Genomic DNA, 16,807 nt, shown 5'->3' on the forward strand with positions numbered 1-16,807 from the left:
GCCGACTTCAAAATGGCCACCATGGTCACCACCCATCTTGAAAGTTCCCCCCCCCCTCACATATACTAATGTGCCACAAACAGGAAGTTAATATCACCAACCATTCCCATTTTATTAAGATGTTCTATATAAATGACGCACCCTGTATAGTTCTTCTTTGTATGCACTGTTATATGCCCCCCCCCAAAAAACAACGCAAAACTTAAGGAAGTTGTTAGAGAAATGCTAATCATTCCTTTATGCTCTTGTGAGCCAGACAAAGCATCCAAAATGACTGGTTTATACTTTGTGGTTGTTTACTTTGCCAGTCATTTATTTTGGTGTTCAGATACAAACATAATTTTGTGTGAACGTGTACTCTACTCTACATTACTTAAAGGATACCAGAGCCCCAAAAATCGGAAAATGGGGAGAGCAGACATATAATGTTACCTGTGCCTATGCCTACTGCTCCCCCATTCTCCTATTTGCCCCCTGCATTTTACCTGAATGCACCCCCAGATCTTCTTGTAAGCCGCCGGAGTCAGGCTTCCATGCAGGCCAGCCCGGTCAGCGTCTGCACGGAAGCCCGACTCCGGTGACTTACAAGAAGATCCCGGGGTGCATTCAGGGGGCAGAGAGGAGAATGGGGAGAGCAGTAGGCATCGGCACAGGGGACATTATATTCCTGTTTTCAGGTCTGGTATCCTTTATATCAGTATTCCCCATCACTGCCCTCAAGGCCCACCAACAGTGCATGTTTTGTGGAAATCCACAGAGGTAGGTAATCAGCTCTGCTGAGACATTAATTACCTCACCTGTGAATGTTTGTGGTTTTCTGCAAAACATGTACTGTTGGTGGGCCTTGAGGACAGAGTTGGGGAATTCTGCTTTAACCCATTCAGGTTCCGTCTTCACTTGAGAAATGTTCACCTCCCATTCATTAGCCTATAACTTTATCACTACTTATCACAATGAACTGATCTATAGCTTGTTTTTTCCGCCACCAATTAGGCTTTCTTTGGGGGGTACATTTTGCTAAGAGCCACTTTACTGTAAATGCATTTTAACAGGAAGAATAAGAAAAAAACAGAAAAAATCATTATTTCTCAGGTTTCAGCCATTATAGTTTTAAAATAATACATGCCTCCATAATTAAAACTCACGTATTGTATTTGCCCATATGTCCCGGTTATTACACCGTTAAAATTATGTCCCTATCACAATGTATGGCGACAATATTTTATTTGGAAATAAAGTTGCATTTTTTCCGTTTTGCATCTATCACTATTTACAAGTTTAAAATAAAAAAAATATAGAAATATTTCATCTTTACATTGATATTTAAAAAGTTTAGACCCATGGTAAATATTTACATGTGTTTGTTTTTTTTTATTGTAATGGTTTTTTTTTTATATATTAAACATTTTATTTGGGTATTTTTGGGAGAGTGGGATGTAAAGTATAGTTTTATAATGTAATTGTGTGTTATTTTTAAATTTTTTTTAATTTTAGTTGTAGTTTTACTTTTTGGCCACAAGATGGCGGCCATGAGTTTGTTTACATGACGTCACTCTAAGCGTAACACACGCTTAGAGTGACTCATCGGGAAGGGAACGGCCAGAAAAAGCACAGCTTCCGAGAGAAGCTGTCGCTTTTTCAGCGGGGGAGAGGAATCAGTGATCGGGCACCATAGCCCCATACATTGATTCCTTGGCTACCGAATCCGCGGCCAAGAGTGCACGTGCATGCGCGCGATCGGCCGCAGGAGCGTGCGGTAGCGCGCATGGTTCCTGGACGTAGTTTCTACGTCCAGGAACCAAAATAGGTTAAAGTACACCTAAACGGAGAACAAGAGGCTGACATATAGATTTCCTTGTAAACAATACTAGTTGCCTGGCAGTCTTGCTGATCTCTTTAGCTGCAGTAGTGTCTGAATCACACACCAAAAATAGGCATGCAGCTAGGTCAAACAACTTTAATTAGAAACACCTGATTGGAATGCTTGTTCATGGTCTATAATAGGGGTCTTGTTCAGGGTCTAAAAATATTAGATATAGTGGCTCGGGAAGGACAGCCAGGCAATCTGCATTGTTTAGAAAGAATTAAATATGGCAGTGTCCATATCCCTCTCAGTTTAGGTGTGTTTTAATGGGTACCTTAATGATGGATGTCTTTTTTTAACAAATGGTATTTATGTATTTTTCTCCGACACCTAATTACCTGCAGACCTTTATTTTTTCTTCTGGGAAATTATTGAGATATTCTCACTTCTTGGGCTTGATTCACTAAACCATGATAACTCAAATTTCACACCTTATCAAAGATATCACACCTTATCAAAGTTAACACGCCTTATCAGAGTAGCATAGCGAGCGCTACAAACCTGCTAATTGGCAATGGCACTCGTCCTGCGGGTTTGTAGCGCTCGCTATGCTACTTTAATAAGGCGTGTTAACTTTAATAAGGTGTGATATCTTTGATAAGGTGTGATATTTGCGTTATCACGGTTTAGTGAATCAAGCCCCTTGAGTGTAGACTTGCTGAGGGACTTAACAGAGAAAGAAAATGTATGTTGCTGACTGAGAACATGCAAATAACTTTATTTTGTCTGTGTGAAATCCTCTTCCACTATTACTACCACTACCTTCCTGTCCACTGGCAAAAAACTGCAGGCAGGAAGTAGAAATATTAATAAAGAAATTATCTACTTACCACAGGTGTGTAGATACATTTTAAAAGGAACCTGAAGAGGTATATGGAGGATCCCATATTAATTTCCTTTTAAAGGGAACTAAAGGTAAGAGCGATATGGAGGCTGCCATACTTATTTCCTCTCAGAAGATACTGGTTGACCTGCAGTCCTGATGATTTTTCGGTGTCAGTAGTGTCTGCATCACAATCCTGAAACAAGCATGCGGCTAATTCAGTCAGATAAGTCAGAACACCTGATCAGCTGCATGCTTGTTCAGGGCCTATGGCAAAAAATATTAGAGACACAGGATCAAGGGGACAGCCAGGCAACTTGCATTGTTTAAAAGGAAATAAATATGGCAGCCCCCATATATCTCTTAGCTTGGGTCCCTTTAGGCAATACCAGTTGCCTGGCTATCCTGCCGATCCTCTGCATCTAATACTTTAAGCCATAGACCCTAAACAAGCATGCAGCAAATCAGGTGTTTCTGACATTTTTGTTAAATCTGACAAGATTAGCTGCATGCTTGTTTCTAGTGTGAATTAGTCACTTCTGCAGCCAAACAGATCAGCAGGACAACCAGGCAACTGGCATTGTTTAAAAGGAAATAAATGTTGCAGACTCCATATCCATCTCACCTCAGGTTCCCTTTAACCCATCTACTGAAAATATCTATTTGTGAAGGCAAGAGAGCTTATTTTAAATCCTACATTAACGTGCAAGTGAACACTTATTACATAGAAAGAAGATGTTTGTATATCTTTTCTACTCTTAAAGCTGGGAGAAGCAAGCAGGCTTTTCAATTCCATATGATTTTCTTAACTTGCCCATTTACATGCTTCATACTACAGATCAACATCAGAATTCTCCAACAAGAAACTAATCAGCAACTTAAGCCAAATGTGTGTATTTGCCTATCCAGGTACATTTTGTAATAATGAGGTTTAGAAAATAAAAAAAGTCCCATACTTTCTGTTTTGGTCATTTGCCTTGCATATTCTGTACCGTCATATCCCATAGCAACCAATCGTGAGTTGTAAAGACTTCCTAATTGCCATGAAGAAGTCGGGGAATGAGGGATGTTAGAGACACGACATTTGAATGACAGTCCTATCACTTTCTACAGCACAGAGCACTACAAAGATAGTGGTGAACATTATCAGATCAACATTAGGTTACTCATCTGCAGACAGCAAACACAATACCACAGTGTACAAGGCTGTGTCCAGGAAAACTGTTTATATTAGTTAGATATCAATGGTTTATTTTCTCTATATGCCGTATTGAATTGTGTATAGTGGTTAAAACCAACAGTAGCCGCTAACATCACTGGAAATCTGATACTGCTATTGCCAAAAGAAAGACCACATGATCAGATTTCCACCTGAGGTTTTGGTTCTCAGGTGCAGTTATTGGTGAATGTTTCAAGAAGTGAGGAGAATTGGCTATAAGGATAATGTTTTCTGGATGTGATTTCCCACACGCAAGGATTTGCATTTAGAATTTCTCAGGTATTTTTTGTAAGAACGTTCATACAAGTTTTTGCAATTTTTTTATGTGCTTGTATGTGTTTCTTCATTTTGTAAGTAATCTGTGAGCATACATAAATTAATTTACATGAAAATGTATTCAATTACCCTCAAAATTGCATGCAATTTTTTATGCATAATTGTGTTTTTACTGCACTCTCATTGACTTGCATTGAAACACAAAACACTAACAAAAATAAGGAAATTTGCTGTCCAAATTTACAATGCAGAAAAATCCCAAACACAAAACTGCATATGAATGCACAAAAAATGCAATGCTATTGATATACAATAAACGTGTGACTACCAGTATTGTATTTTCAGAGAATTACAAAACACTTATGATTTCTACTAAGTGTCAACCATGCCTTAGTCTTCCTGGACTTCAGATTTTAATTTTAATAACATTTTTACAGGATTCCAGACAACTATACTACTGTAATTCACGGTTCATTTCTCTGCTCCCAAATGAAAAAAAAACCTTTTACTCCATGGTTAGAGTATCATATTACAGCCTCAAACACAGATAGATAGATAGATAGATAGATAGATAGATAGATAGATAGATAGATAGATAGATAGATAGATAGATAGGATAAATAGATTTTTTTAAGTTTGTCTTACCTGACTTTTAAGTTCCCTTGCTGGGGTTGTCCATCGTAAACTGAAAGAATATCGAAATCTTCCTCCAGAGCAAAAATGTGAAATGACAGTTGTATCCTGTTTCTTTCACCAGTAATTATTATCCAAGTACAGTTTGCATAATTTGGATACCCATGTGGAAATCCAGGGCTTTCAATTGTACCATTTGGACCTTGCACCAAACCGCCACAATTTTGTCCTGTAATGGAAAAAAATATGTATAAGGAAAACATTTTTGCATATACATTTATTTTATTTTTCAATCCAAAGCACTAAAAATAGATTACATTGGACAGCGGTAGAGACTATAGGCATGTCTCAGATCCCCTAAAATATCAAGAAAAAATATTTGTAGGTACCTCTATGTGATTTAATTTAATTTATTTTGTTTTCATTTTCTTACCATCTAGAAATACTTACTGAAAAACCAGGGCTAGCTTATCAAAAACAACTTATTTTTGTTCAAGATTTTCAAACAAGCCATTATCAGGCAATCAGTCTGTAGTTCATGCCCTGTTCAACATAGCACATGCTTGCTGATGATTTTTTTTTTAGTAAAAGGCCAGTGTACTGGCCACAGCTAATTCACAGCAATGGAAGAGGCATGTAAATCAAAAGTATAATTTTATGGAAATATTTTTTGATTTCAGTGTTTATTTGGATGAAGCAAAGACATTCTTTTAATCAAATAACTTGGTTTTACATACAAATGACTCTTAATAGGAGATTGCAACTTTGGCAGCATCAGTATTTTCGATCACACTCATATTTATTCTGTTTCTTCATTTTTCAGCACATACAGTAACAGCATTTGACTGGAGAACTGTACTTATTTCAGTCAACCATATACATACCAACCTCCTCTGCGATTATTACGGTCTCCCATTCTGGCAAATTGGGTTGTTACTTATACGGCTAACTGTGACAACTTACTTAAACTATACAATCACAGGAAAAAGAAAAATTCTCAATTGACAGAGGTCTTAAAAAGACCGATTTGTCTCTTTTGCACATCTTCATTTATTGTTACAGTTGATATACAGTATATATATTTTTTTTTTTCTGCAGACATGGTATACATCAACTACCAATACATCAACAAGGGCAATTATCTGACAAAGGGCCTGATGCAATTGTCAGACTTTCCAGCATTAAACGCTGGCGAGTCCGATAATCAGGCAATGATAACGTCTCCTGATCCAATTGCATTTAGCACTAGGCAGGGTGTTAAAAAAAACTCGCTTCGGCAATATTATCGCCAGCGAGTTCTTTACACCCTATCCCAGTGTTTCTCAAACCGGTACTTGTGACTCCCAACAGTGCATATTTTGCAGGTAACCTCACCTATGCACAGGTGGGGCAATTGGTGACTCCGCTAGGGGGATTCCCTGTAGCTGAGATACTAAATACACCACCTGTGCATAGGTGAGGTTACCTGAAAAACTTTCACTGTTGGGGGGTCACGAGGACAGGTTTGAGAAACACTGCCCTATCCTATTATACTTTCCATGCCTCCGGCAAGCGTAGCATGAGCAGACATAAGCATTAGTTTAGCTCTGCAAAAAGCAGATCTAAACATGCTAAAGCACATCGTTGACAGTGGACCAATGGGGAGCCCCGGCGAGAGATTCAAAGATGCTTTGCCGGGACTCTGCAATAGAAAGTAATTACAGCGACACATACAATGTAATTGCAAAATGGGACTTGCGGCGAGAGGCAGCAGGTGTACAGTGGGGCAAGGTAAATTGCTCTGGGGTGCCTGCACAGCTACATGGGGGGCTACAGAGATGTCCGGCGACCTGGCGGGAAGCTCTGGGGGGGATCTCCTTATTAACCATTTCAGCCCGCAGGTATTTTTCATCTTATGGACGAGAGGAATTTTCCCCTTTCAGCGCTCCTCCCTTTCATTCCCCAATAACTTTATCACTACTTATCACGAAGAAATGATCTATACCTTGTTTTTTCCGCCACCAGATAGGCTTTCTTTGAGCGGTACATTGTGCTAAGAATTATTTTAATCTAGTTGCATTCTGACAGGAATAACCCAAAAAAATGGAAAAAGAAAACTATTATTTCTCGGTATTCGGCCATTATAGTTTTAAAATAATACATGCTACCATAACTAAAATCCACACATTTTATTTGCCCATTTGTCCTGGTTATTGCAGCATTAAAATTATATCCCTAGTATAATGTATGGTCACAATATTTGGAAATAAAGGTGCATTTTTTCAGTTGTACATCCATCACTAATTTTAAGATGCCCTCTTGACATAGATCTTCTTATTATTTTTTTCCCCTATAGTCAACAGGTGTATTTTACTATTTGACCGCAAGATGTCCCAGCTGAGCAAAATTATATGTAGCATACAATTATGCTACATAGGATACAATGTATTGTTACATTGTAACTAGGGGATGTGACATAGGCTTCCATCGGAAGCCTCCAATTACAGTGGCGGCAGGGAGGTTATGAATGGAAACATTGTTTCCATTCATAAATTTAACAAACCGGTGGAAATCAGCGGCTCTATGTAAGAATAAACACTGTTTTTGAACAAAAACAGTGTTTATTCTCGGCGGACATGCTCGGATTGGCATAGGGGACTTTTGTCCCCTGCAGCCATCCCCCCTGCTAGCAGTGGCAATGCGATAGCGGGCACCTGCCCGCAGGATCGCCTGCAGACCCCCCAAACTGCAGGGACGTGACTAGCGCGTCCCTGCAGTTCTAGCTGCTGCCGCTGCGGATGTGAAGCTCATGTCCGCGCAGCTGAAATGGTTAAAGGAGACCCCCAGATGCAGTGGTGGAAGATGTGCATGTGTGGAACGAGGCCATGGTGATGAAGGACAGCACCACATGCTAAATCTCACTCCCCATCGCCCGTAACATGGGAGTATCACTCAGGCTTTCGCCTGAGTAATGCTCCCTAGTGATCGGCCATCGCACGAGTGAAACTGGCAATAGGTTTGCCAGTAATCCTTGCATGATTGCAAGGTGATAAGTAGCTCGCATCTGCAAGCTACTTATCACCTGGAATAGCATCAGTGCCAAAGTGTTTTTCTCTGTGCCACACGCTCATATTTGTGATGGGGCAGGCACTACAAACTTGCAGTTTGTGTAACTGAAATCTCTGTACCCAAGTATGCATCTGTTGCCTAGATACAGAAACATGCTGAATTTACGATTTTTTTGTGTCTGATGATGAACCTATTAAAAGCTGCATCCATCTTTTCAATATTCTAAATAGCTCTTTCCATTCTAATGTGTCAACATGTATTGATAGATATAATAAAGCACAACAAACTTGCACAGATTGGGGATCTGTATATCGCGCACATCCTGACGACGCTCGCAAATGGGTGGATGCAACGAAACAGCAGCTGGGATAGCATGTATGGGCGGGCTGGCGTTTTTCTCCCCGATAGGGCACTGATGTGCAGAACAGGTTGATCTATTACGCCTACCACCGAAAGACGCTGGCAACACTCTGAGACATGGCCTGATGTGGACTGTCCTGAGGTGGACCGGATCCGGATGAGTACTGGACAGACACTATGGGAATCATTACACGGGTGGTGAGACTGTTACATACCAGCAAATGCCTATCTGAGCTTGCAAGCTGAAGATCTTTTATACGTGTCTGTATCTGCACTAGCTCTCTCCATCTCTCTGAAGATCTGGGGTTTTGGTAACGGTACCAGAAGGGGTGTATGAGAGCGTGACGTGTGGTGATGAGAATATTGAGCGCTCATTAGTGGCCAATTTTAACTGATTTTAATTGGTTGGTCTGTTTGTTATTAGTACAATTCCCCCAATAAAACTGATTTTTGCAATTTTCTATACCTGAGAGAGATCATGTTTTCAATGCCATTTTTGCTGGGGATCTGTATATCATCCTAAGTCCAAAAACTGGATAAAAAAATCTGATATTTAAATTTACCCATTTTTTTCCCCATTTTTAAACATGCCAAAATAAAATTATATGTATTACATATGGTATCAAAAAAAAGTTGCGTACCACAGAACAGAAAGCATAATCCCACTGCATAATTGGATATGCACAGGTGTCAACCAGACCACATGCCTGTAATTTTGGGCTGTAGCCCTGCTGAGTAAAGGGAACCCCTGTCATTCACTTTATAAGCAGCAAACCCACATATTTACCTAGCTGAACACATTTAATACTAAAACAAATACATGAATGACTGAATATTTTGAAATTGAATAGTGACTCATGAAGAGACAACTTCTGATTTGTGGTGAATACAAGAGCATCTGCATTCTCGAGTTCTCCCTGATCTCCATCTTACTAGATGCCAACTTTCCATTATTAACAACAGACTATGAGGCGCTCGTTGCTATTATATACAGCCAATTAAGGCACTACATTGACCTGAGGAGGAGGGGTGTCACCTGCAAAATGCATTGTCCTTTTTAATTACTGAATAAAACTACCTCTACAACTCATTGTTTGGTAATTCCTTGAAAGGTAAGACAATACTTGCCTTCCGTTTTAGCTTGATTTTAATTATTTTTTCCACTGGTGTCCATTACTAACACGTCACATTTGTCTAGCATTCTGTAACCATTAAGCATCAGCAATTATACTGTCACTGGAAAGAGAAATGTATACATCAAAAGTCCAATGTACCCTCCAGAGCTAAAAAACCATTAGTACCTCCACTGAAAATAAAGTTAGGTAAGATTAAGTGATTTCTAAGTTTATAAATGTCACAAACAGGAACTAGTAAAGGAATAATGAACTGATAGTGTGACTATGGTAATTGAGCACAAAAAGTTTAAATTAGCAAACTTATTTGGTGCCATTAACAAATTTAAGCTCATTTTTAAGTATATTGCTACCTTCATTATGTCTCCAGATTCTGATTCTTTGCTTTACAAAGTGATTCATCAAAACATGTCAAATGGGCTAGCATGCCTGGCTTTGGGACTGGCTTAAACCCCCATGGTGTTCAATTTCCTAGGATTTATGTGCAAGAAGTGATCCAACTCATTTTCATATCCTTTTTTTCTTGTAACTTGCCAAAATGTGTCAAGCAAGGGTCTAGTATACAGAGCAGGAGAGTAATGACATGCATGCACGTCAATACTGTTCACAGCATGTTTTGTATTGATGTGTATAACTGTCAATACTGCTAGGGAGGTTTAAGGCCTGCATAGCACCATAAAACACTACACCAATTACCATACTTCCAAGGTTTGCCCAAAGAGCTGTCATGCACACCATCGGTGGGTGTGATGTACTGAAGGAGATGATATAGCTTTAAGAGCTTTAGTGAACTATGCTCATTCTTTCAACTTTCCCCAGAGCTGAACATATTCAACAGTTAGGGCTTGTTCACACTATGAGCGTTTCCATGTTTTTAAAGTGCTGGCAATTTTAGAAATCACCCTAAAAGCTTTTGTGCAATGTTTACCTATGAGAGTGTTCACATGTGAGCGTTTTGATTTCTTTGAAATCGTAAACGCGCTACATGTACCATTTTCTGAGCGCTTTGGCTCAATGGAAGGTATAGGGAAATCGCAAAGCGTTAGAAAAAGCACTTTGTCAGGAAGTGAAAAAATGAATTGCTCAGCAAAAGCACTTAGAAAAGCAATTACAAAAGTGCTTTTCTAAGTGCAAAGTGCAAGGAAAAGTGCTTTTAAAAAAGCTCAATAAATCGCTCAGCGCTTGCGATATCGCTGGCGATTTATAAAGTGAACATAGCCTTAAAGTTTTTATAGCTAGGTTTGGAAGTTTTGAATCGGGATGATTCTATTTATTGGCCAACTTAGCAGAAATAAATAAATAAATAAATGCTTTCTGCCAATAAGCCTTCTTCAGACCCCACTATTGTAGACTGAAAAAAAGTCTTCTTGGCCAAAAACTCACTCTCTTTTAAGTTCTCCAATAAATAGTATCATCCAGATACAAAAAACATCCATAGTTTGTTTCATTTATTACCTGTATTTTGTCTGTAAACCCAATTTATTAACCCATTCGCGTTCCGTCGTTTTCACTTGAGAAATGTTCACCTCCCATTCATTAGCCTATAACTTTATCACTACTTATCACAATGAACTAGAGTTGAGCTGAAATTTTCGTAATTTCGCATTACTATAATTACGCATGCGAAATTTGCGATTACGATGCGAAATTAGCGTAGCGAAATTGCCATTAAAATCATAATTGAAAGTACCGTAAGCGTAATTTTCAACGCGAAATTTCGCGTTTCGTTCATGCCGTAATTTCGCATTAAACGCTACCGTAATTTCGCGTTAAACCGTAACGCTCCGTATAATATAAAAAAGCCGCCGACTTTAAGGGTTAATAGCAAAGCCCCCTTAAATGCTAAGAGCCTCAAATTTGGAGAATATATTAAGGAGATCAGGAGGAATAAGAGGAAAAATTTTTTTTTCAAAAAGACCTTATAGTTTTTGAGAAAATCGATGTTAAAGTTTCAAAGTAAAAATGTATACATTTAAAAACCTGCCAACTTTAACGGTTAATAGCAAAGCCTGCTTAAAGTTTAGGAACACCAAATTCCTAGGGTATATTAAGGGGATCAGTGGGAATAAGAGGAAAAAAAATTTTTTCAAAAAGACCTTATAGTTTTTGAGAAAATCAATTTTTATTTTCAAGGGCAAAAATGTCTTTTAAATGCGGAAAATGTCAGGTTTTTTTTGCACAGGTAACAATAGTGTATTATTTTCATAGATTCCCCCAAGTGGGAAGAGTTTTACTTACTTCGTTCTGAGTGTGGGAAATATAAAAAAAAACGACTTGGTGTCCCCCCTCCCAGACCTCTTTAACCCCTTGTCCCCCATGCAGGCTGGGATAGCCAGAATGCGGAGCACCGGCCACGTGGGGCTCCGCACCCTGACTATACCAGCCCGCATGGTCCATGGATTGGGGGGTCTCGGAAGGGGAGGGGCAGCCAAGCTTTCCCTCCCCCTCCGAGCCCTTGTCCAATCCAAGGACAAGGGGCTCTTCTCCACCTCCGATGGGCGGTGGAGGTGGAGGCCGCGATTTCCTGGGTGGGGGTTCATGGTGGAATCTGGGAGTCCCCTTTAAAAAGGGGTCCCCCAGATGCCCACCCACCCTCCCAGGAGAAATGAGTATAGAGGTACTTGTACCCCTTACCCATTTCCTTTAAGAGTTAAAAGTAAATAAACACACAAACACATAGAAAAAGTATTTTAATTGAACAAAAAACATAACCACGAAAAAAGTCCTTTAATATTCTTAATTAACCATTAATACTTACCTGTCCCTTTAAATAAATGATCCCACGCAATATCCTCGGAAATGTTCTATCAGTTACAATGTAACAAAGTTATTACAATGTAACAACTTTGTTACATTGTAACTACGCCGCACCTGACGTCACTCACCGCCGCCGGCGCCGCCGCGTCTGTGCTGCAGGACCCGACAGAGCTCTGAGCTATAGCTCAGAGCTCTCGAAAGCATCTTTGTATTTGGGCTCCAAGGAGCCCCATTGGTCCTTAGCAGACCAATGGGGTTCCTTCTGATTTGAAGGAACCCCATTGGTCTGCTAAGGACCAATGGGGCTCCTTGGAGCCCAAATACAAAGATGCTCCGTTCTCAGAGTTCTGAGCTATATAGCTCAGAGCTCTGTCGGGTCCGTGCAGGACGCTAAGTCCCCGCCAGCTCCGCTGCCTCCCCGCCTCTCCCACGTCACCCACATGTCACCCACATGTGGGTGACATGTGGGTGACAGATGTGGGCGAGGTGGACAGCGGGAGCTGCGGGGACTTAGCGTCCTGCAAGGATGCGTAAGTGTATGCGGCGGGTGAGCGGCGAGTGACGTCGGGTGCGGCGTAGTTACAATGTAACAAAGTTGTTACATTGTAATAACTTTGTTACATTGTAACTGATAGAACATGTCCGAGGATATTGCGTGGGATCATTTATTTAAAGGGACAGGTAAGTATTAATGGTTAATTAAGAATATTAAAGGACTTTTTTCGTGGTTATGTTTTTTGTTCAATTAAAATACTTTTTCTATGTGTTTGTGTGTTTATTTACTTTTAACTCTTAAAGGAAATGGGTAAGGGGTACAAGTACCTCTATACTCATTTCTCCTGGGAGGGGGGGTGGGCATCTGGGGGACCCCTTTTTAAAGGGGACTCCCAGATTCCACCATGAACCTCGGAGGTGGAGAAGAGCCCCTTGTCCTTGGATTGGACAAGGGCTTCGGAGGGGGAGGGGAAAGCTTGGCTGCCCCTCCCCTTCCGAGACCCCCCAATCCATGGACCATGCGGGCTGGTATGGTCAGGGTGCGGAGCCCCATGCGGCCGGTGCTCCGCATTCTGGCTATCCCAGCCTGCATGGGGGACAAGGGGTTAAAGAGGTCTGGGAGGGGGGACCCCACGTCGTTTTTTTTTTATATTTCCCACACTCAGAACGAAGTAAGTAAAACTCTTCCCACTTGGGGGAATCTATGAAAATAATACACTATTGTTACCTGTGCAAAAAAAACCTGACATTTTCCGCATTTAAAAGACATTTTTGCCCTTGAAACTTAAAAATCGATTTTCTCAAAAACTATAAGGTCTTCTTGAAAAAAAAAATTTTCCTCTTATTCCCACTGATCCCCTTAATATACCCTAGGAATTTGGTGTTCCTAAACTTTAAGCAGGCTTTGCTATTAACCGTTAAAGTTGGCGGGTTTTTAAATGTATACATTTTTACTTTGAAACTTTAACATCGATTTTCTCAAAAACTATAAGGTCTTTTTGAAAAAAAAAATTTTCCTCTTATTCCTCCTGATCTCCTTAATATATTCTCCAAATTTGAGGCTCTTAGCATTTAAGGGGGCTTTGCTATTAACCCTTAAAGTCGGCGGCTTTTTTATATTATACAGAACGTTACGGTTTAACGCGAAATTACGGTAGCGTTTAATGCGAAATTACGGCATGAACAAATAACCATTGTAATGCGAAAATTACGATTACGCAAAATTTCGCGAAATCCTTCTTCATTACGATTATGTACTTACGGCCATAATCGTAATTACACTAATTACGCGAAATTTCGCGAAATCGTAATTAGGTCATTACGCTCATCTCTACAATGAACTGATCTATATCTTGCATCACCATTTAGGCTTTCTTTGGGGGGTACATTTTGCTGAGAGCCACTTTACTGTAAATGCATTTTAACAGAAAGAATAAGAAAACAATGGGGAAAAAAATCATTATTTCTCAGTTTTCAGCCATTATAGTTTTAAAATAATACATGCCTCCATAATTAAAAATCACGTATTGTATTTGCCCATATGTCCCGGTTATTACACCGTTAAAATTATGTCCCTATCACAATGTATGGCGACAATATTTTATTTGGAAATAAAGGTGCATTTTTTCCGTTTTGCATCGATCACTTTTTACAAGTTTAAAATAAAAAATATATAGAAATATATCATCTTTACATTGATATTTAAAAAGTTTAGACCCTTAGGTAAATATTTACATGTTTTTTTTTATTGTAATGTTTTTTTTTTATATTAAACATTTTATTTGGGTAGTTTGGGAGGGTGGGATGTAAACAATAGGTTTATAATGTAAATGTGTGTTGATTTTTATTTTTTTTAACTTTTAGCTGTAGTATTACTTTTTGGCCACAAGATGGCGGACATGAATTTGTTTACATGACGTCACTCTAACCGTAACATACGCTTAGAGAGACGCATGGGGGAGGTAACAGCCAGAAAAGACGCGGCTTCCGAGAGAAGCTGTCGCTTTTTCAGCGGGGGAGAGGAATCAGTGATCGGGCACCATAGCCCGATTCACTGATTGCCTGGCTAACGAACCGTGGGCCGGGAGCGCGCTTGCATGCGCGCAATCGGCCGCGGGAGCGCGCATGGTTCCTTGACGTAGTTTCTACGTCCAGGAACCAAAATAGGTTAATATCTGTAACTTAATTTATTATACAGTGCTACGTAATGTTAGTGCTATATAAATCGAATAATAAAAATAATAATCCATCTTTTACTCATGTATAACAGTACTCTACTGAAAAGCCATGGTCGCTAAACAAATTAGCTCAGCCCGTCACAGAACAAGTATAGTGCTTGGTTATAATGAACTGGTTCACATGTAAGGACAACCTCATGTGCATTTGTTGAAATGAGCATGCAATAAGCTGCAGTACCCATTAGTAATATGTGCACATGATGATATGGCTTACTGCAATGTTGCTGAATTAAACCTAAACTGTGATAATCTGTGTCTTTAAAAACAGGTCCCATAGTTTTAATGTAAAGATTGCAAAACCAATTTTTTTGCTGCTCATAGTTAGTCAAAGGTTATTTGAGGAATTCAAGCAAAGTAGTTTATTTGATAAGCTCTGCAGAGCACAGCATTCCAGTAACAATAGATAAGAAGAAATAAATGCTTGGTTGTGAGGAAATCAAGCTACAGGGAAATAAAGCTGATAGCTATTCTATTGTGGCTAAATAACCAAGAAATACAGATTGTATCAATCTTAGCTAAGATAAAAATATTTACTTTAGGCTGCTTCTCTTATTTCATGTAATAGTATTACTAAAACAACTTCAGAGCTGTTAATAATGAGAATGAAAAAAAACATTTTTAATAACACAATCCAAGAAAAAAACAATATTTTGATCTACAGATAGACTGCGTTCAGATTACATTAAAGGACCTCGATCATAAATTGTAAAAATTTAAAAAAAAATAAGTACATTTATCCAAGGATAAAATGCGCCATAATTTACTTTTTTTGTATGTTGCTGTCACTTACAGTATAGTAGGAAGTAAAAATCTGCCAGGTTAATGGCTAGTCCATCTCACAGTGGATTCTAAGCTCTTACCGAATGGCAGTTGCTTAGTCCAACTGCCAATAAAGTGTGGAAGTGCATAGGGAGGCTGGATAACTTTTTTTCAAAGAATAAATGAAAAACCGTATGTAGTATGCACCAATGGGGGAAAAACAAAAATGTCAAAGTAGTGACGTGCCAAGACTCAAATCACCTGTGCACTTTCAGGTGACTAGTAAAGTCCAGTTTCCAAAGGAGTCGGCACCGTCTTAGTAAAATAGCTCTTTATTCCATATTAAAGGTTAAAATAGAACAGCATGATGTATAGCAGGACAGCGACAGCTCCGCTGTTTCGGGTCATCCACCCTTTTTCAAGCTGTATGAGCACAACATCCACCTGGATGTTGTGCTCATACAGCTTGAAAAAGGGTGGATGACCCGAAACAGCGGAGCTGTCGCTGTCCTGCTATACATCATGCTGTTCTATTTTAACCTTTAATATGGAATAAAGAGCTATTTTACTAAGACGGTGCCGACTCCTTTGGAAACTAAAGAATAAATGAAATACTGAGAATCCCCAGTCAGGAAATTGATTACTTGTAAAGATGTCAGATTTTTACTGTCTTCTATAAGCAAAAGCAACATAGGACTAAAGTAGTTTATGGTGCATTTCAATCTTGGTGAAATTGATCTTTTGTTACTGTTACTGATTTACTTACCTGGGGTTTCCTGCAGCCCCTAGAAGTCTATGTGTCCCTTGCCGCAGCTCTGCTCACCACCAGTCTCCCAGGGTCTGTTCATAGGGGTCCCCAAACTGAGGACCCCAGGAGCCTGGTGGACAGCAGATCTGTGGTGAGGGACACATAGGCTTCTAGGGGCTGGAGGAAGCCCTAGGTAAGTAAATATGATTTTTCATAATTTTCCACATGCATCCTTTTAAGGACAACTGAAGTGAGAAGAATATGGAAGCTGCCATATTTATTTCCTTTTAAACAATACCAGTTGCCTGGCAGCCCTGCTGATCTAATTGGCTGCAGTAGTGGCTGAACAACACCAGAAACAAGCATGCAACTAATCTTGTCAGATCTGACAATAATGTCAAAAACATATGCTTGTTCAGGGTCTATGGTTAAAAGTATTAGAGGCAGAGGATCAG

General features: G+C 39.5%; 1 protein-coding gene across 1 annotated transcript in view; it reads right to left on the reverse strand.

Annotated features, from left to right (window-relative positions):
• Positions 1-16,807, reverse strand: part of CSMD1 (CUB and Sushi multiple domains 1) — a 2,205,021-nt gene that overhangs the window by 1,764,328 nt on the left and 423,886 nt on the right. The window contains 1 exon segment of the mRNA XM_068281348.1: positions 4,828-5,044. Within this exon segment, the coding sequence (XP_068137449.1) occupies positions 4,828-5,044 (217 nt within the window).

The sequence above is a fragment of the Hyperolius riggenbachi genome, chromosome 4 (genome assembly GCF_040937935.1).
Source record: "Hyperolius riggenbachi isolate aHypRig1 chromosome 4, aHypRig1.pri, whole genome shotgun sequence".
Classification (NCBI taxonomy): Eukaryota; Metazoa; Chordata; class Amphibia; order Anura; family Hyperoliidae; genus Hyperolius; species Hyperolius riggenbachi.